The sequence below is a fragment of the Ixodes scapularis genome, unplaced genomic scaffold (genome assembly GCF_016920785.2).
Source record: "Ixodes scapularis isolate PalLabHiFi unplaced genomic scaffold, ASM1692078v2 PGA_scaffold1__304_contigs__length_218370807, whole genome shotgun sequence".
Classification (NCBI taxonomy): Eukaryota; Metazoa; Arthropoda; class Arachnida; order Ixodida; family Ixodidae; genus Ixodes; species Ixodes scapularis.
In genome coordinates, this window is record NW_024609846.1 from 54,656,137 (window position 1) to 54,676,328 (window position 20,192).

A 20,192-nucleotide genomic window follows, 5' to 3' on the forward strand; every position below is an offset into this window, starting at 1 on the left:
ACTGGAACAAACTGGCCAATTCAAAAGAAGTGGATATTTCAGGTATTGGTTATTTTAATAAAGCGATTTCTGCTACTGCTTACTCTGTACGGTTAGTTTGTTCTCATTAAGCCACTGTTTTTCTGCTATTGTATAAGAAAGCATCTTACAAAGCAAAAGCATCTTACAAAGCAAAAGGGTTGTGCAGCACTGTTTACGTAAAGCCTGCTGTAAATGCATTTGAGGGGTTGATAAATGAGTGAATAAATGAATGAACATGTAGAGAAAAATTTTAATAACAATCAAAGGCTGAAAAAAAAAAAGCATGATTGTAGAAAACTTAGAAAAATGTCCCTTTACCTCTCGAAGTTTGCAAAGTCCAGCCATGTCTGGGCATCGGTAGCCCTTCCCTGATGAGTGACCTCGTTCCACAGCTCCCTGGCCTTGGGAAGGTTGTCACAAAACTTAGCCTGCACACACAAATGCAACAATCACCCAAATTATTTTGCTTCACAGAGCTACCTCATGTCATCTTATGTACAGTGCAAACATCTTTTGTAGTGTTTTCATAAAGTCAATTCTTCAGCTCAAATAGTATGCTGGTGATGCCCACAATTTAGGCCAGGACTAAAATGGACCAGTGCCTCTTATCTAACAATATTAAATTAATCAGAAAGTAAAAAGAAAAAACATCCACAAAAGAATAAAGTTGCTGAAAGACCCAAATGTACTGCAACAAAACTAATTCTAGAGCAGGGCTTTGGAAATTGTTCCTGTGTCTAAAATACACACTTCACGTAGCCAGGAGGACATGCATTCACAGTATTCCTCGAAGTCTAGCACCAGTAGAAGTGTAAAATCATATTAATTTTGTTACAAAGAAAGAAAAGGTCAACGTGTAAACCAGCAAATATGTAAAAAAAATATCAGAAAAAAAATCAAGGGCATGTATTTTGATTATTAGTGCATAATGCACACTGATCATACGCACCTCAACCTTGGCCCAGTACTTGAGAATGGGTGAACAAAGGTCAGTCTCTTCCTGGTCTGGAAAACAGTGGCATAAGCCAACAGGTGAGGAGTTAGCCATCAAAAAGGCCAGTTCAAACTGCATTGCATTATGCATCAAGCTTTCTACTCGAAGTGTACTGGACCAATGCATACTTGTTACCTTACTTTAAATTATGTTTCTTCTCTCCCCTCTTTTCCCTTCTGTTCTGAACAGGGATTTATTCACACCATCCCAAAAAAATGCTGACATCCCCCCCTCCCCCCTCCTCCACAAATTTTCTGGAACTTCGTTATCCGCTCTGCCACTTGGCTCTCTACGAGATCCGTTGCACATACTCCGCTTCTTTTGCCAGGCGCCGGACCATGCTGCTTTGTGACAGTCGACTTATGTAAACATTGAAGATAAAACATCAGTGATGATCTCGTGTTGTAATCTTCCAGACTTTCTAAAAATGTTCTAGAAAAGATAATCAAATATTGTTTTGAAAAGTGAGTAATGCATCTTCAATTATTATTTTCAATGCCAGGAATATTAATATGAGGCTGTGTTAAAAGTGCACAGCCATTTTGGAAGAAATTCTAAAGTTCAGAACATATACAGTATAGACCACTTACAACGTAACCGCTTATAGTGCAGGACCGTGTATAACGCGGTTTTTTTAAACCACCGGTTCGCCTCCCATAGAACTCCATGTATTTACATACCGCTTAAAATGCAGGCGCGCGGAGGGAAATACCGGCTATAGTGCGGTTTTTGGCACAGCCCGCCGACCGCGCCGACGACCGGAGCAGCGGGCACGCTTCCCTGTGCGACACTAGATAACGGCGCTGACGGCGCGGGGCGAGGACGTTGCTCGAAGAAGTGGGGAGAAGCGAAGAGAGAGGCTTCAGTCGCCGTAGCGACAGAGGGACGCACGCACGTGTCGTTCACGTGCGTGCGTCCCTCCGCTACCTCCGCTGCGTAACAAACAACCGCACCGACAGACCAATCGCAGATCGAGGAGAAGTGTTCGCGCGCGTTGCGTGCCGGCCGCGGGCCGGCTGCTTCTCCGCAAACATGGTGTCGGTTGTGATCGTCGTCGTAGACGGAGTTCATCTCATCGTTCTGCGTAAAAGCGCTATCCTCTTAGGGAGTTTTCGTAGATCGTTTCCGCTGTCCCGCAACGCCCTCCGCAACCAGCTACGCTAGCCGGAACTCTACAGTCAAGGCCACCGGCGCGCCGGCGCAGTAGCGGCTGCTTCGTTGCGGAGGGCTTAGCGGAGGGGGCAGCGCGGTCTACGAAAACTCCCTAACTGTGAATTTTCGTTGTGTGTCGCTATGATAACCCAGCATGTACTAGAAGGGAAGATTCACCTACTCGTGCGGCGATGTCGTGGCGGCGCTCTCAAGACGGCAGAAACGCCCGTGTCGTCGTGTTTGTTTACTTCGACTACAGTACATCGCCCGGATTTCTTATTTGGCGCATTTCATGCGTGTGCTGAAGTTCAAGGTATTACTGGCGCGTACCGTATGAAGGATGCGATTTTTCACGCGTTTTCATCTCCGGAGAAAATTGATTAGGGTTAGCAATCCTGAACGCTCGCAACGTCCGTCCGCAACCCGCGGACGGACGTCCGCGGGTCAAAAGGCTGCGCCAGGCAAAAGCCGCTAATTTCTTTCAAAATGTGTGACACACTTGAGACAGAACTGTACTAGTCTGGTGAAATAAAGACTTTCCTCAAACTAAGCTTTATTTTTCATCTAACATAAAATAAATTCTTTTACAAAGGTAAGTTGTCTCATGGCATGTATTTTGGCCTGAAAAATTGATGTTTTGGTTATAACGCGGTACCGCTTATAGTGCGGATTTTCGCGACTCCCGCGACATACGTTATATGCGGTCTACACTGTATAGGATCAAAAAAGTCAAGTTCCTGCATACTGAGTTTTTATTCATAATTATATATAGTTTTCCAGAAAACTGACTAATATATGCTCTAAATGCAAAAATATGGTTTCACTTGTTTACTTGAGATCAATTTGTATGCCTTTAAAACCTAAGTACAGAGTGCATAGCGGATGCCATTTTATACACACAGAACTTTTGTGGAATTTTATGTTGGGGAAAATTTCCTCATGAATTCTTTTTGTCTTTAATTTTCTAAGCGTGAACTTTTTCTAGTATGATCGCTTTATGCAATTTATTTATGACTTTCCTGTGATGAGTTTGACCTTTTTAATTTCCTATCATCTGTGAAAGTGCATGAATTGTATCTCTTAAATTTTATATCTTGTGCTACCACATCAAAACTGCGAGGTTGTTCTGGAGCCCAAAGAAAATAAAGAATTATAATAATACAAGCTTCATATACTATGCAATTTAGAAAACAAATAGAGCTAAAAAATGTGTTTACTATCACTAAACAAATCTGCTGAATATGGCTACTGTTACAAGTGTTTCTAATATATCAGTGAACAATGAGAGTTGAATGCATCTAATTGTATAGGTTATAAAAAAAAATATCATTATTATTTGAACTGCATTTCTGTGCAGGTGGGTTATAGGACGCTATCTTTGGAGGATTTATCGTAGTGTTTGCCTAGAAATATTCAGTTCCCCCTAAAATAGTTAGGACCTTTACTGCACTTTTAGACACAGTAAAAGAATGCCTACTGCAGTTACTACCTAGATAGAAAATTATATTTTACTATTGCTGCTTAGATAGTCGCGACAAAATTATCCCTTGGTTGCGTCTTGAAAAGGTTTAATATATAGGTACTGTATTTTCTGGACTAGACGTTTCAGAGCTGAAATTTTAGTCTGTGCGCACTCCACAGAAATTTAGTTTTTCAAGATCATTCATTATGAGAAGACATGACGAATTTTGTGAATGAAAGAGTATGTTAATGATGATTTATGTATAATACAAGCTTATTTGTGAGATGACAAAGCACACCTTGGCATTTGTAAAGGTGTGTCGTGTATGAGAAGATTTTTGTGTCGACTAAGCACTAGGTACGGACTATACAACATGCGCACTATGCACCGGGTGCAAACTATCTACGAAAAAAACTTTTTTTTTGGGCTCTGTAGACTATACATTCGGTGTAGACTATATACTGAAAAATGCAATAACCCAAGCCTTTTTTTTTTTTTTTTTCATTTTGTTAAGAGCAACAAACTTTATACTTAGACTTTAAAAGAGCTGAGTGAACAAGGTTTTTAACTTCCAGAGTTGTGACAAAAATAATACGAGCTGGAACAGGTCTGCTCTTTCGTTTCCATGAGAGACTCCCGTTCGCATCGATTCAGTAACTTTTAATATGGTAAACTATCATACAGGTGACACCCACTATAGTACAATAGAATAATACTACCCCTTCTGGCCCTGCCTCCCTCCCTCCCCTAAAAAAAAGCAAAACAAAAAGCAAAGCATAGCACCCCTTAATGTTTGTAACCCCTCCCCACCAAGCTGATATCCTGAATAAACCTCTGGCTCTGTCTAGGCCCCAACCCTACTCCCCATTTCTTTTTTCATTAACTAAAAAATCAGCACTTCATCAGATTGGCCTGTGTTTATAGATAGACAACTGCAAGGCAAGTAATGCTCACATTGTACCAGGTGTTCTACAGCCTTTTCAAATGCTCTTCGCAGGTCTCGCAGAGCCTCCGAAGAATCTCCTGAAAGTAGTATAGCGAAGGGTAAATTCCTGTTAGCAGCATTGTTTAGCTATCTTTTCGTTCTCCTACACATCGTGGAAAAAGATAAGCATAATGTTAAAAGATAAAACTGTCCTAAACAAGCTATTGTAACATCACATGCAACGATGCAAGCCTGAGAGACACCTACAAGGTCACAGGTCACAATGACAGTGATGGAAGTGCCATTTGACCTTTTGGGGCAGGCCTTGTAGCAGGCAAAATGTTGTTTTGGAGCAAGTAGTGGCCCTTTTGGAGCACGATCCGGTATATGTTGGCATATTACTTGAAAATTAAATAATGCCGCATTGCTATATAAAGCCCATCTCTATTATTGGAACACAGCGCCTGTCGCCTTTTTAAGACAGGATATATAAAATTCAACAAAGTAAACACAAATTTTTTTTTTTTTTAAATAAAGTTTATCTGTTTGTCAGATAAAAAAAATACAATTAAATATGTCACACTGAGTTCTCATGGTACAGGATATTTAGTTTTATCAGCCTGCACTTCAATTAAGGTATCTGCAGCAGCATCTAACGACCCTCACTGTTGTGGAATGTTTTAGTTCAGATTAGAGTTGTCTTTCGGGCAGCAGATCCAAATATTGCGGTGTCTGATATTCACTTCAAAAATTCCGATTCATTTTCGATGTGCTGGCGAAGTCACGATCGGATCATGGCGAGTTAACCCGTTGAGTGCGCTCCTTGGCATGCACCGACGCGCTGCAGAGAAGCGACACCCGCGGAGCAGGCACCGCAGTCGCGCGAGTCGCGCAGTGCTTTGTGCTCCCAAAAGGACGGTGAGGCTTTAGCAGCACTACATTCACAGTTTAGTGCAACTCAACTGTACTTCATTTCAGCTTCGGTGCGAGCGCAGCCGAAGCTACAAGCGCGCGCATGGAGCCCGTAACAGTGCCCACACTGCACGAGCCCACGCGCGAGTCAGGAATGCACAGAGCATTGGGCTCGCGCTAGCTTTGACTTTGCTGGTAGCTAGCGCACGGGAACAGGGCGGGCCAACATTAAAAACATCCACAAGCTCAACCTTTTTTTTTTTTTTTTTTTTAAATAGGTTGTTTAGTGGGATGGTTCTTCACTTAGCCTCTGCGGCTTTGGTCTCAGATGTTACTAACGTTGTTCCTTTCAATGATGATGATGATGATAATGCGCCCTCGCAGTTTCGGTTTGCGTAACAGTTGCGGCGCGGAAAATAGGGAGTGTTCGTAGAGCGCGCTGCCCCCTCCGCTAAGCGTTCTGCAACGAAGAAGTTGCTACTGCGCCTGCGTGCCGATAGCCTTCACTGTGGAGTTCTTGCTATCGTAGCGGGTTGCGGAGGGCCTTGTGGGACAGCGAAAACGATCTATGAAAACTCCCTAATACCGCGGTACCGCCATGCGGTCTGATAAGACTTCAATTTTTATTTTTTTTTGCTACATCTCATCTCGGTGCAGGCATGGCGCAATTCTTCGGTAAAATGACAATATTGCACTACATGTAGCAGGATTGCATCCTTGGCGCAGTTTGGCACAATTGGCGCAGCACTTCCATCACTGCAATGAAAATATTCGTCATCACTCGTCTCCTCCTTCATAAATAAGTGAAACTTGGTCTAAAATATTTTATAATGAGAGGTGCTGAACAACCAAGGACACTGTTGCGTGAAACTGCTTATGCAATTATTACAGTGGCAGGATGAATTCTATGTTTTTTAGGGCTGCAATGAAATCCAGATTTTAAGGCAGACACTAAGTCGAATCTCGTTAAAGGGACACTGACAGGGCATTTATGCTCGCTGAGGTTTTTAGTTGTACGTGACATATGAGAGCTCAACTACCCAGAACAGAATTTGTGGCTCGAAATACGGTTTCTTTCCGCCCGAAAACCGCCGATCAAGAACTGGCCGGTTCGAGTCTCGCTCACTCTCTTTTTCGCGGTCACGGGCCGTTTTCTAAGGTATCGATGCGACCACCAAATTTAATCAAAGTCGTGGGTCACTGAAGGCACACACTCAATATTAAAAATAGAAAAAAATATGAAACCCATTTTTTGTGGCTTCTAAAAAGCTGTAAATACGTTGATTGAAAAAAAAAGTTCCACAGACAACCGGAAGCATTCTGTGCGTTCGTCGTTTCGCGTATCGTGGGACTCGCGGGACCGGCGATGGCAGCGGACGACGGGCGTGGGACCTCTATTTCAGGACTGTCGTTCGCGGTACCGGCGAATTCTGTCTACCGTTAAAAGAGAAATTTGTAACTGATCAAAAGAATTGGTATTCATCCCGTACGACACGCCCGGCCACCAAGCCGATTTGCACGAAGACGTCGCCGAGCCGTCGCTCCCTTCTCGTGGCTGAAGACATCGCTCCCGCAAACGTCAAGCACGACGTGTCTACTTCGAGTTCAATATGCATGCATACGATTTCTTTACTAGGTGCGAATGTCCCCAAAGCGTGGTGCTTCCCGACTTCGACCCGGGAGTGCTTTTGCTAGAGAAAAATCGACAGCAAACTTTCCAACTTACAGTTTACCGGCTGAATTATTACTAAGGAAAGAGATCCACCAGAAAAGCAATGCCCCAGTAGCTCAGTGAGAAAGACGTCCGGTTCACACGCAGTAGGACCGAATTCGATCCTCCGTGAAACTTTTTTTTTTTTTTTTTAACATTTTTTGATGTTTGCATATCTTTTTCTTTTTTTTACAATCATCACTGAAGAAACAAAACAAAAAAAAATAACAAACAAATGTTGTGGACGTTACTTCGCTGAATTAAATGGTATGGGATTTCCGTTTTGACACCTGCGAGCTCAATGTAATCACTTTCCACAAAATGCAAGGAGCATATAAATCAGGTAACGTCCGCTTTCCGAGGTGCCCGTATATGTTCTACAGGAATTGCAGCTAGCCGTTGGTCCCGATCCCGTTGATCTTTCGGAAAATCTGTCGCACAATGTCACTTCTTTTCGGATGCAGGAAATGTGAGCCAGCTGTTCACGCAACATCTTGGGTGTATTCTTTTCGGAGCCGATCATGGAAATTCACCACGGGCACTCACTACTCATCTCCAACTCCTCAATGTACAAAACAACTCATCTTGGAGTACAGAACAAAGAGCGGAACAAACATAACTGCAAAAAAATCGCACGGCGAGCAGTTCCCGCACGTCTGTCGTCTGCTACCGGAGAGGAGAAAAAAAAATAATAAATAACGCACGGTCGGGTGTAGCCACGTGACTTCCGCCACTCATTCTCTTCTCTCCACTTCTCCGACCTCCGTCGGGTTTCGGTTTCGGTTTCGAGCAGTTGCGTCTTTTGGCTTTATTAAAAAAATACGCAACTCTGTTGCAAAATATTAATTGGGTAGTCCTCCGACACCATAATGAAGCGCCTGGCAAAAAATAAAAACATTTTTTTGGGGGGTGTCAGTGTCCCTTTAATTCTAACTCGAGGGGGACCGAAAATTTGTTTGAGTAAAGCAAAGTTTGAATTAACGGGAGTTTCCTCCCTTAGAGACGCGTAGGATGGGACCTGCATGCTAGTCCAAATTATATCTGCAAGTTTGAATTAAGAGAGTTTGAATTAACGAGATTCGACTGTATAATGGTTTGCACGAGCTGATCACAGACCTCACATACAAAGTTTGACAAAGAAGCAGAGATGGAAAAGAGTCCTGCGCTCACCCTGTGACCAGTCCACCCTCCGTCGAAGGTAGTCCAGGTAAGTGAGCCAGAGCTTCTGGTAGTCCTGGCCCTGACCAAAGCCTGCCCCCAGAGCCTGCTCCATGGCCTCTGCATTAAGTGTAGACCCAGTGCATTTAAATTATAGGGTTGCATTCGACCAGCATATTTTCAATTATACATACTCGTCGAGGCATTTTACATGGCAATTTTTGGTTTCGTACAATAAAAATTCCGTAGACACGGCACGCATTTCAGCTACCGTCCATGCTTTTTTTATGGTTGCACGAACAACACTAGCAATTGAAATCTACAAGCAGAATAGAAGCATGTGAAATGGGCTATTCTGTTCCTAAATTACTTTTACACTGCATTGCAAACAAGGTGTGGCATCAAATACTGAATTTGTGTTCATGCCAGTAGAACTGCCCTCTCTTTATTTTCACCGAATTAAACACTGCACACAAGTGTAAGGCTAAAATTTTCAGTTTATTTTTCAAAAAAATTCAGAAGGGTGTTTTTAAATTCAGAGTGGAAGTACAGTTTATACACTAAGCACAGCATGGTATGGGAGGAAATGTTTGCACTGGAAATGGAAAACCATGCACTAAAAAGAAAGTTACCCCAAAATTATCAATAAGCTAACTCAAAGAAGAGCCTAATACTACAAATCCCCAAAATTTTGACAGCTTCTGATTTTAGGTGAGCATGCACTCAGCCCTTTAAGGCAATTTAGTCACCTTTTTGTGGGACACTACAGCTCCTGGGTCACCCTATTTGAGAACCACAGTCAAAAAACAAGATTTCAGACAGCATGGCAAACCCATAACCAAAAATCTAAAAAAATGTTTAAAAAAATGTTTGTGTTTAGACAGCTTAAAGGGATGGTGAACCGAAATTTGGATTTCAAAAAAACAATGCAGGAGATGTGGGCGGGACGCTACAATCCCTACAATACTACTTGCAAGGCGATATCTCGAATGGACGGCCGTATTTTTGGAAAAAGAGGTCGAGATTGAACCAGGCCGACGAGGCGCGTGACGTCAATATACCGTGTTTCCTCCTCTCTTTGCTTCACTCCCTCAAGGCCGCGAGGCGGAGAAAACGCGAGGCCGTTCCCTCTCCTTCTCGGAGAAACATAACGTCAACATTCCGGCCAAATGCGTCTCCTTTTTTGAAAAATGCGGTCATCCGTTCGAGATATTGCTGTATGAGTGATGTTTTTGTTTTTGCAGCATCCCGTTGCACGCTTTTTCTGCGTGTTCTGGGAAATTCAAATTTCGGTTCAGCATCCCTTTAAGGTCTGTCCGCCTTTGAGGTATGGCGATGCTGGTTTACATTATAGATGAGAAATTTAGCGAGTGCAGTATGACCACTAGCCCGGGGTCTTTAACATGCGCCACACAGTAGTGATGCACGACTGCACGCCGGTCCAATGCTCCTCTGGATCGAAATGGGCAGGGGGCAAGGATTGAACCCATGATCCCTGGGCTCTGTAGTGCAAATTTTCGCTTCATGTGCTCTGAGCCGCGGTGCGTTAACGCGTCGAATCTGCAGAACGGCCCCCTCTGCAAATCCTGCACAATCATGATCACCCAATGACTATGAGGTGCACTCGACCACCGCGGCAGCGCATGTCCTCTCACCGGTGAGCTTCTGGTGAGGGCTGTGACTCCTCTCCAGGGCCTTCAGGTGGGAGACCCACAGGGAGGAGGACCAGGGACAGTTGCGGACAGAGCGCTCGTGGCACGGGAGAGACACCGCGTCCACCTTCAGCTTGGTGTCCTGAAGCGGAAGACGGACAAAGGAGACAGCCGTCAAAGATGGGAGAACGCCGATGCCGAATAGCGCGAGGTGAGAACCACGGTCACCTACAGGGTGAGAACGACAGGGAGGAGCTTCGGTTGTACCGCCTCCAGTGCAAGCTCCCTACCTTTGACAATGCGCAGCCAAACAAGGAGAAGGCAGGGAGAATATGCTGGAGGCTGGGCAGTTGAAAGGCACACCCTGCCCTTCTCACTCTGCCAGGGACTATAAGAGCCACAAATTCGGGGGTCGTTTAATTTAAACAGCACTAAGCGAAGAAAACAATGGCTATACTCTAATTCACTTTACAGGGCAACTCCGGTCAATATTTTGCAATTTGGTATTACGACTGGTTTCAGCCCACTCAGTGTCCCCAAATTATGAGGCACAATTTTCTTTTTTTTAATAATGTGTGTAGTTTTTTTAAATATCACGGTTCAAAGTTTGGTTTCAGGCCTCTATGGCAAACCCGAAAGCATCTGCTAGAGGAATGGCAACATGAAGTAAAACAAACCATAGAGGGGCCACACCTTGTAGTACAGTCTGATAGTCAGTTTGCTGTGTGGTACTAGGAAGCCATATAGGCAATGACTTATCTATGGCAGTGTGTAGCCATCAATGTGCCACAAATGACAGTATGCCTCTTCAGATTTCCTTTAGCTTCTGGAACAGCTACATACCTTTCATAAAATGATTTTGCATGACAGCTCTGGCTGACAACTTCAGTTCACATGAAGTTAATCGCAACCTAGGACCCAAAATAACGCTGCAAACTGGCCAGCCCTAAGAAACACCTCATGTGTTCGAGGTCTAATGACGGGCACACCCACATAACTGCCCGGGTTTATTCGGCTATGGAAATCCGAAACAATACACAGACGAGAATATACCGTAATCTCACTTTCCTTATCTGATCAAATTATGTTTTCTAAGTGGGCACATCACCTACTACAGTTTCTGAATATCTAGGAATGATGCAGCCTTGAAGCCGATGAAGGAAAAAAAGAATCTTCCCTTCATCAGTATTTTCCTCATACTACCAGTACCTCAAATGGCTGCATTAGTGTTACAAGTATACCCACTGTGCTTCAGATATCCATATTTATATCTTTACTGCAATAGTGTTGATTATAGAGAAATTCTACTGTATTTGACTGGAGTAGCATGGAAGTTTCTTTCTGCACTCAGTGCTCGAAGCCCGCTGCAAACAGACCGCCGAATGTCCCCGCTCCGTGCGGGCAAGGACAGCCCCAACACCCACCAGGTACGCCATGTAGCGCTCCCAGAGCTCCGGCACCAGGCAGTGGTCCGAGATGGCACGCTCGTAAAGGCTCTGGACGCGGGTGGGGTCTCCCTGGGCCTCCTCAAAGTCCAGGTAGCTCAGGTAGGTAGACAGCGCCGGGGTACCCTCACCAACCAGCTGGAAGCATGAGCCACACTTCAACAAAGAGCCTCAGACATGCTTACAAAGGCTTTCAGAAGGTTTATTCATCTACCACAACACCCCAACCTAACACCCACCCTGTAAAAGTTGCCCACTACACGTTTTTTTGTTTTTTTTTTCTCTATCTCTTCGTCTCGAGTGGGTACTTCCTCAAGTCTCAGCCTTTCCAATGTCCAAAGGAGAATGGTGAAGAGACTGTTTATAAAAAAAACATTCAGCCTTTCCACTGTTGTGAAGAAGGAAGACCAGCGGAGCTGTACTCGATACACTGCCGCAATGCGCACGCGCCCGATTCTCGCTTCTTCTCGTCCGACACGCCGCCGATTGTGGATAAGTCCCCGGCGAACCAGAGTCGGTCATACACAGCGCACGTGACGCCAAACGGGTTCTCCACAAACTCCCTCCGGAATTTCCCCGTCGCACCCGGGAACTGTTCAGCCGGCGTGGAGTGCTGTCGTCGCTGGGCCTCACGCTTGTGCTTCGCCCCCGTGGCACGATTGTCGTCCGTGGCGTTGGCCCGCCGGCGCCCTTTACATCGCTGGTTCTGTTCTCAGCGGCGGCTTTCCAGGCGAGCGATGTGCTCTTTGGCAAGGGAATCGGAAGCATCTGGACGCAGTGGAAGTTGAGGCGACATCAGCTTTGCAGACCCATTCGCGCTGCAGCGTATGTCGCCGCTCCTTCCACAGCCTGTCTCCTTTTCCCGAAAGGGCGCGCGGCCGACCCACCGTGAGTCCAGACTGAAACTGATAAGAGCGTAGGAGCGTAGGAAACAGCGTGCAAAACAGACGAAGGAGAAACAAGCGTGACGAGCACTGCGCTCATTACGAGTGCTTCTTCTTCATCGTCGTCTGTTTTTCGCGCTGTTTCCTACGATGAATTCCCACCAATGCGCCCAACTATCAATTCTTCTATGATAGCTGGAAAGGTTGGCAGCATCTATGAGCGACGGCGGAAACCATACTGGTTGTGTGCTTGCCGCCGTCACTTATAGATGGCGGTAGTTGTCCAGGTAGGTTTGTGTTGACATACCGGACACGATCCTGGGGAACCTAGCCCTTAACAGCTCCGCTGTAATTGGTTTTGCAGCTTTTTGGCGTGGCATGTGGTATCAGCCCTATCAAAGATGTTACGAAAACTTCTGGTTGCATTCTTGCAATGAAAAAGCTTCCGAAGAGACAAACAAACTTTGTGAACAACACTACCGTAATATCTTGAGAGATAGCCCACCTGAAGTTGAAGGCAAATTGGGTGAGAATAAGGGGTAGGCTAACTTTCGGTGCGCAATAAATAAAAAGTTGAAAAGATGCTAGTTTTAGATTTTGTGAGCTGCAAAACTTGTGATCGTGGGGAGGGGCAATGAATCAAATTGACAGCCCTTCACAGAAAGCATTGTTCGCTTATCTCCCACCGTGGCTAAGTAATACCATTTCTGCCTAAGTCCCCAATGGCCAAGCCCTTGCAATTACTAGATGTTAGCTACCTTTCGGTGTTTTTGAAAAAAAAAAAAATAGCCAATCATTCCAAAAAGGCCCGAGGTACACCTAAGCACTTCTTATGAGTTGTGAATGCGAAAGTACACACGCTGCTCTTCGCTCGCTTCTTTAATCTGCGGCATACAACGCGCTGACCTTGGGCATAGAACGGTGGAGCTGCTGCCTCGCGGACACGCAGCACCACCAGGTGAGCGATCATTCAAACTGTCGTGTGCCTTGCGGAGCGAGGAAGGAACAGACAGCAATGTAGTTCCCAGCAGAACGAACCCCTTAGTTTATGTTATGCGCCGTATATATTGCCACGCATCGTACAGCGGTTAAGAAGCAAGCAAACGCGCTGATCAGTGATAACACAACAGTGTAATAACACAGTCAGGATGACACCACACAAACTGAAGCGCAGTGGCGAATGGGAGCCTCGTTGACGCGTGCCAGCCAATGGGACCGAAGTGTAAAAGGTGCCATTGCCTAGCTTTGCGCGTAGTTTCATTAAGCTGCCGTTTCGCATGATTTCAAAACTGATGACGTCGGCTCGCTCCATGAGACAGTTAATTCCTTTGCATTAAAATAGGGGTAGGTTATCTTTCGGGGGGTGGGGCATGTCTCGGGACATTACGGTACACGCATGAAGGGACAAAGCTAAGACTATTCTGCTCATGGCAACACATCAATGCATGGTTTGGTAATACATTGACTGTGCTAAAGCTGGGAAATCTTTGTGAATAGACAAAGGGGGTATGGAGAAAACTGCTGTCTTATGTGTTTAGTATGAACATCCATGTTCTATGGCAGTGGTTCTGAAATAGGGATCTGCGGACCTTTTGGGGTCCACGAAGGCATCCTTGGGGTCCGCGAAGCCCTGCCTCATCACTCAAGCCCAGCAATAAAAGTTGTCTTTTCTCAAGTCCAGAAGAAATGTTTCAGTTTTTGGCGAGTTTTCTCGTGTGTATGTCAGTAAAAGGGGTCTACTTCACACTAGCCCTGAGTTATATCCATTTATTCAATCATTATTATATTTAACTTATACCTTTCGCCTTCCCTCACCACGAACGGGGTCCTCCATCATCTCAGCCGATCCACAAGGGGTCTGCGAAACATCGATGGTTGAGAACCACTGTTCAATGGGGTCAGATTGTGTTTCCCGTGCAGACAACCATACAAATGGCAAACACTGAAATATTGGAAGATTCTTTTTCCACACTTTTTTTTCTAGAAATAACTTCCAGAGCAAACGAATCATCTGGGTAGCGCACATCACTGACCCTTTTCTAAGATCAGTAAAACTTTTTTAATGTGGCGGTTCTCTACAGGCCGCTATTGCTGCCGTCTGCAAGGGGCCACTAATCAAAAGGCAAGCTCCCTTTTTACTTCGTACTGTTTGGAACGGCTCACCAGATCTGTCTCATACTTCTGGATCTTGTCAAGGCGCAGCTTGGCCTTCTTGTACTGCTGCTCCACGGAGGCCTCGATGGCAGCCTCGCTCCACTCCCTCAGCTCCTCGTAGGTCTTCTCCATGCCTGGAAAAAAAGCACAGCCAGGCGCAGGAAATTGATTGCGAGATCGCATTCACGTTTTGTGCATCACATTCTCCGCCACGGTTTCGTGTCACAAGCGCGGCAGTCCGGCAATGAAAATGCATCCCGTGGTTTTGCAACAATTGTGGCTCTCACATTGTTTCAGTTACATCCCCCAAGGTGAACAAAATAAACAGAAAGATTTCTGTTGATAAACAAAAAAACGGGAACCGAAGAGTGGCTAACTGGTATGTGGGCAAACTGACGAGTAACACCTCCCAAGATCCAAAACGTTTTTTTCCTTTTAAGCTCTCCCGAGTGTCCAGTTTCAAGGTGGCAAAAATTATGTACTGGCACCACTCAAAGGTAAGCCGGAAAGGGGAGAACTAAGGGGACTTGCCAAAGAGTGGCACGGAAAGCTGCCGCTTGTAGAGGTTGTACACTCGGTTCCTCTGGCTCACAAACTGGTCCCGTTGGTCGCTTGATGAGCCGCCCTCTTCCGCACTCGGCTGGGGGTTCCAAAAGGAGAAGCATTAGTCAGGGGTACCGTCTCAGACAGAGACACAGATCCTGTTTGGGACTCTGGCAGCAGCCAGAGTCCTGAACAGGCTTTGCAGAGTTTGGACAGGCACACAATGTCTCTTTACTTGCCTCGAGAAAAACTCAAGTCAACCAAAGACTAACAAAAGAGCCTTTGGGGGGCCATCCGAAAAACAAGACAGAATGACGCCTTCTCTCTGGCTGCCGCCAAAGGAGACGTAATGCGATAGAATTTCGGATCCTTTGTTTTCCCACTAAATTTAGCTATCTAGCTGTGATGGACAGATGCCCACAATCTCATAGTTCGATAGCCCAAGAAATGCTACCGCACTTAAATTACTACTTAGAGGGGGAAGAAAAGTTCCTTGACTGTGTCTGATACTAGTAACTAGACAATTTTTTACAGCTGAACAGGAGTTGGACAATATGCGGGCTGAAACAAAAAGGCTGAACCATGCGGCACCAATGGCTGGACTGTGGGGGAACACCAACGAGCCATGGAGAACCATGAATGATGAACGGATGTACAATCATGTCTCGTTAGTATGGGCCTTGTTAGTAGATAGCCCGCCATCAAGACAAAACTTTTGGGGACGAACTAGGTAAATAGGCGCATTTTAATGTGAAACATTTTTTGGCTACATGATGTTTGACATTTCGTGAAGCCCGCACAAAGGTGAAGCCTGCTAAAAGCGTGGAACCTTGAGTGCGGGAGAAGAGGTCATTGCAGTAAGAAAGTGTTTTCACCAGGCGGGAATGTAACCCAGACCATATAGATTGTTAAGCGAGTGTCTTTTCAGCATGTCACGACACATCACAGCGAGTTGAGGTGCCGTTTGGCGGGAAAGCCTCGCGGGGCATCTGCACTGCGCCCGGGAGATAGCAAGTTGGCACCCTGTCACACATTCTAACGTGAAACATTCTTTGGCTAGGTGTTTATCATTTTGTGAAGCCCAGATAAAAGTAAATGCTGGATAAAAGCGCAGCTGCGAGGATCGGCACTGATTATCATAGTTATTGGGTTGCAGAGGAGGAGTGGGCTGCTCGATGCTGACTGGTTAACGGGGGGTCATGTGACCAAAGGGGTGGGCGAGGAGGTGTGAGATAGGCGTGGAAGAGCTCAACCACCTGCACGCACTGTGGGAGAGGAGCTTGCAAGTACGGAAGGCTCTGGAGGACTGCCAGGTTTATCAGCCTGATTTGTGGTAGTATCACTTCATTCTAGGAACAACTATCAAGTGTACACATTGTACGCTTTAAACTATGTGATGAAGAGCGCCGTGAACGTAGGCGTCTGGAAACGCTGAGTGCCGCTAAACGCAAGCAATGTTTCACGTATCCAACACAATTGCTTAGCAATTTGCCATACAATTTTTGTCTCGTCATAACGAAAGACTCACGTTACAAGCAATATTTGGGGGAATCGAAGTGCCCATATCAACTCTTTCCTGACCGTGCCCACAGAGCGTTGGTCATCCGCGATCAATGGCTGTAGAGGCCCATTGCGAAACTCCCACGGAGCTCTCACACTCAGCGCACCATGTCGTAAGTAGTGTGAAGACTACAGTTTTGGTTTCTGCGTTTCTCGTCTTTCTGCGTGGCGGCAACTTTTAAACAGAGTGTGAAACCGACAACGGCCCGTCGTCTTGCGCGACGGCCGAGGCCCCTTCCATTGGTCCGGCATGCGCTCGCAAGCATGGCGATTCTCGCGAATCCTCTATCAACTTGCTCGACTCGGATGGCGGCAGTGGGTCCGGTGAAGAAGCCAGATCATTGTATTTCAGTTCTAATGGCAAAGGTTACGACGAAGGTCAAAACCTTCACGACGCCTTCACAAGTGACGTTACGAGGGTCAGGTCACGAGGAAAGGAGGAGAATGAGAGGAGGAGGAGAAGGGGGAAAGGAGAAGGAGGGGAGGGGAAGGGGGAGAAGGTACGGAAGAAAGGCATACCCTCCTCTCCGTACCCTCCCCTCCTCCTCCTCAAAAGCTGTGCTCTAATTTGGAATTACAAAAAATTGTAAATGCCTTTCATTTTTCGAGCTATAGCTCAAGTTTATGCTTGCGGAGGTTTTTGTTGCGAAGATGAAAAGCATTACATAAATTTCAAACATTTCTGGCGCGTTTTCTCTTCATTTTCAACATATTTACCCGGTTTAGACCAATTTGTGGAAAACAATTGTGTTTGACGAACAACATAGTGCATTAGAACTCAAGTTTCTATGTTTTACCTAGCTTCATTCCTATGTACACCATCATATTGTAAACCCAATATAGTTTTTTCAGGGAAAAAGACGTAACAAAAAGTTACTCAAAATGGGCATTTTCCCTCACAATCAGGAAAGAGTTAACAACACTGTGGTGACAACACTCTTTTAACCAAGTGGCAGCTTGCACCTACGGTTGCCAACAGGAAGAGACCGGCAAAGGTCCCTTTTGGGCGTCCAATCTCCCGCACGCACCCGTTGCCCTCCGCCGTGCTTTGGCTCCCCTCGCACGCTTGAGGCTCACGAGACAACACAACATGTTGAAGGTAATAAGCTTGCGCCGGAGCCGGGACAATTGAGAGACCACCTGCCGTTCTTGTCTCGTCGACGACTACGGATGGATGCCGACGGCTGTATCCTTCATGACAGGCATTAGCTTGCGCCACCTGGCCTAGAAACTGAAAACGCGATTCATCCTCTCGCCCTTCTAAGCCAATTTTCTGCCCCTCTGCATTCGTGTAACTGTCCCCAGGCAGTGTGGAACATTGCCAGGACGGCGGTGGTCCTACCTGCATGGTGGCCAGCAGGACGGCCTCAAACTCCCGATAGGCCTCCCACAGCAGGGCCCCCTGGGACACGTGCAGGCCGGCTCCCGTGATGGCCCTCTCAAAGACGCTCCGCACGCGGTCCAGGCCCCCTTCGGACCCCATCAGCCCTATGGAGAACTGGGCATACTCTAGCCACAGGGCCACCGCTGGAAGGGAAGGGCCAAAGAGGCACTGGTAAGGAAAAGGTAAGCCACTTCTCTGTGAAAAGAGGGTAGTCGAGTTCCACATGGAACCATGTTTTTACAGTGGCAGCTGTTAGTGGCTTGTTTCCCGGTTTCGCGACAACATGAGCGTGAATGGAAAGTTTCTCCGCTAAATTTAGGGGGAAAATTAATGGCACATGACCTACAGAAAAATTCAGGTTCACCACTAAACTTAGCGTAAACATTGGTGTCACGTGACATATTCAAAAATTCAGTTTCCCCGCTAAATTTGGTGGGAAAATAGATGTCACGGGACCTACAGACAAATTCAGATTCCCTACTAAATTTAGCGAAAAAATTTACGTCGCATGACGTAAATTTTTAGTTTCACTGCTAAATTTGGCGGGAAAGCATATCACAACCTTAAAATCAATTATTAATCAACAATGTACCGACGCTAAATCAACGCATCATATTAATATTATGTCCCCACATGACACACAATCGGTGCAATGTTAATTGATAGTCATCATCAAATAATCAGTATGGCTTTTGCTGTCTGTATGCATCACATCAAATGATCGTCGCACAATTTTTTTTTTAGCCTGGGAAATTTTTTTAGAGGCCTCAATAAATCTATGCGAAACATTATGCAGGTGACTCAAAGAAAAAAGTAAGCAACAAAAATCTCGCGCAATTTTTGGCTTGTTTACTGCTCTTATTCATAGCGCTTGAATACAAAACTGAACAGTTGAGATTAAACATGGGTTATGATGTCTATAAGTGCTCCTTTCTCAGCGAGTACAACTGCAGAGGCAAAGGAGGCTAGAGCACACAAAAGCAGTGTATTACTGATGTTAACTCATTTAAGTAAACCCCTCCCCCCCATGCCACTTTTTGATTGGTAAAATCATTGTCAGAGGCCTTGTGCATTGCGGAGTACCAACTCCAAGCTCTAAGCAGAAAGGACAGTGAAGTTCTCTTGGGAGCGGCAAGATTGGGCCATCTTGTGACCAACCGTCAGAGGAATCTGCAGTTCTTCTTGCAATAACTGCAATGTTGATTCGTAAATTACTGAACAACATTCACGAGTGGCAGCAGATGCACCTTCCACACCAATAAACAATGCTTGTAAACAACGGGTAAATAAATAAATGTGCCTTCATAGCACGAAATAAACTCCAAATATGCTAAAGCCATGCCTGCTTCCATCTGTCTGCCGATCAAACAGAAGTATGAAATGAAGCAAATATTGCTCTATTACATTTGAAACAATGCTGGCATTGCATCGAGGAATGGCGAATCTTGCCTCAACTCTTAGAGGAAAAAAAGAAAAAAGAAGCAGTTACAAGTCGATTTATGATTTGAGAGCCTTGACTCCCTAGAAAAACGTAGGAGAGTTCGTACCCACACAGGGAAAGCTCGTACTCACACAAATAGTCCTTCACAGCACGCTCGAACAGCAGGATCACCCTTTCCTTATCTTCGTCGCTTTCGCAGAGCTTGGACTCATCCTTAATCCAATCCAACCACAGCTCTAGAAAAAAAAAATGACATAAAAAAGGCTCGTCAGCTGCAAACATTAAAGAATAAATCTAAACGCCAACAATGCAAGAACTTTACCTGGTGTCAACGGGAAAATCTTGGCCATAGCCTCCCTAGCTTCTCGAAGTTTGTCAAGGTTTCCCGTCTTGCGAAGATACCCGATGAACTCCATATGACTGTCGTAGTGGAAAGGGTTGCTCTTGATCTGAGAACAGAATTTGAAGTGGTCGGTGTAAACGCGCTGTGACACACTACTGCGTGGATGATCGCAACAGCAACGACAAGCGAGACACGGCATGGATACCCGTCACATTTCTGCCAAGCTGTCAGGCTGCCCACCTTGTCTTCAAGCTCCAAAATATGCTTCTCTTCTTCGGTGTCCTCATTAACGTCGCTGTCTGAGTCGGAACTTTCATCTTGCATCGGCTCGTCGGCATTATTTTCGGGATCAGTGTCCATCTCTTCGGTCAAATCGCCGACTGAGCCCGCCATGTTTGATGTCTCGGTTTCCACAAAACCTGAATTTGAGCTGGTAAAAGGGGTAAAAACT

At 45.6% G+C, this 20,192-nt stretch overlaps 1 protein-coding gene across 1 annotated transcript in view; it reads right to left on the reverse strand.

Annotated features, from left to right (window-relative positions):
- Positions 1-20,157, reverse strand: part of LOC8032608 (squamous cell carcinoma antigen recognized by T-cells 3) — a 37,905-nt gene extending 17,748 nt beyond the window's left edge. Inside the window, exons 1-12 of the mRNA XM_029970253.3 lie at positions 19,982-20,157; positions 19,721-19,847; positions 19,530-19,634; positions 17,916-18,100; positions 15,002-15,110; positions 14,480-14,604; positions 11,412-11,570; positions 9,991-10,129; positions 8,348-8,455; positions 4,584-4,652; positions 971-1,026; positions 340-449 (exon numbers count right to left, since the gene is read on the reverse strand). Of these exons, the coding sequence (XP_029826113.3) occupies positions 340-449; positions 971-1,026; positions 4,584-4,652; positions 8,348-8,455; positions 9,991-10,129; positions 11,412-11,570; positions 14,480-14,604; positions 15,002-15,110; positions 17,916-18,100; positions 19,530-19,634; positions 19,721-19,847; positions 19,982-20,134 (1,445 nt within the window). The 5' untranslated portion in view covers positions 20,135-20,157. The remainder of the gene's footprint in view (positions 1-339; positions 450-970; positions 1,027-4,583; positions 4,653-8,347; positions 8,456-9,990; positions 10,130-11,411; positions 11,571-14,479; positions 14,605-15,001; positions 15,111-17,915; positions 18,101-19,529; positions 19,635-19,720; positions 19,848-19,981) is intronic.
- Between the last annotated feature and the right edge of the window lie 35 nt (positions 20,158-20,192).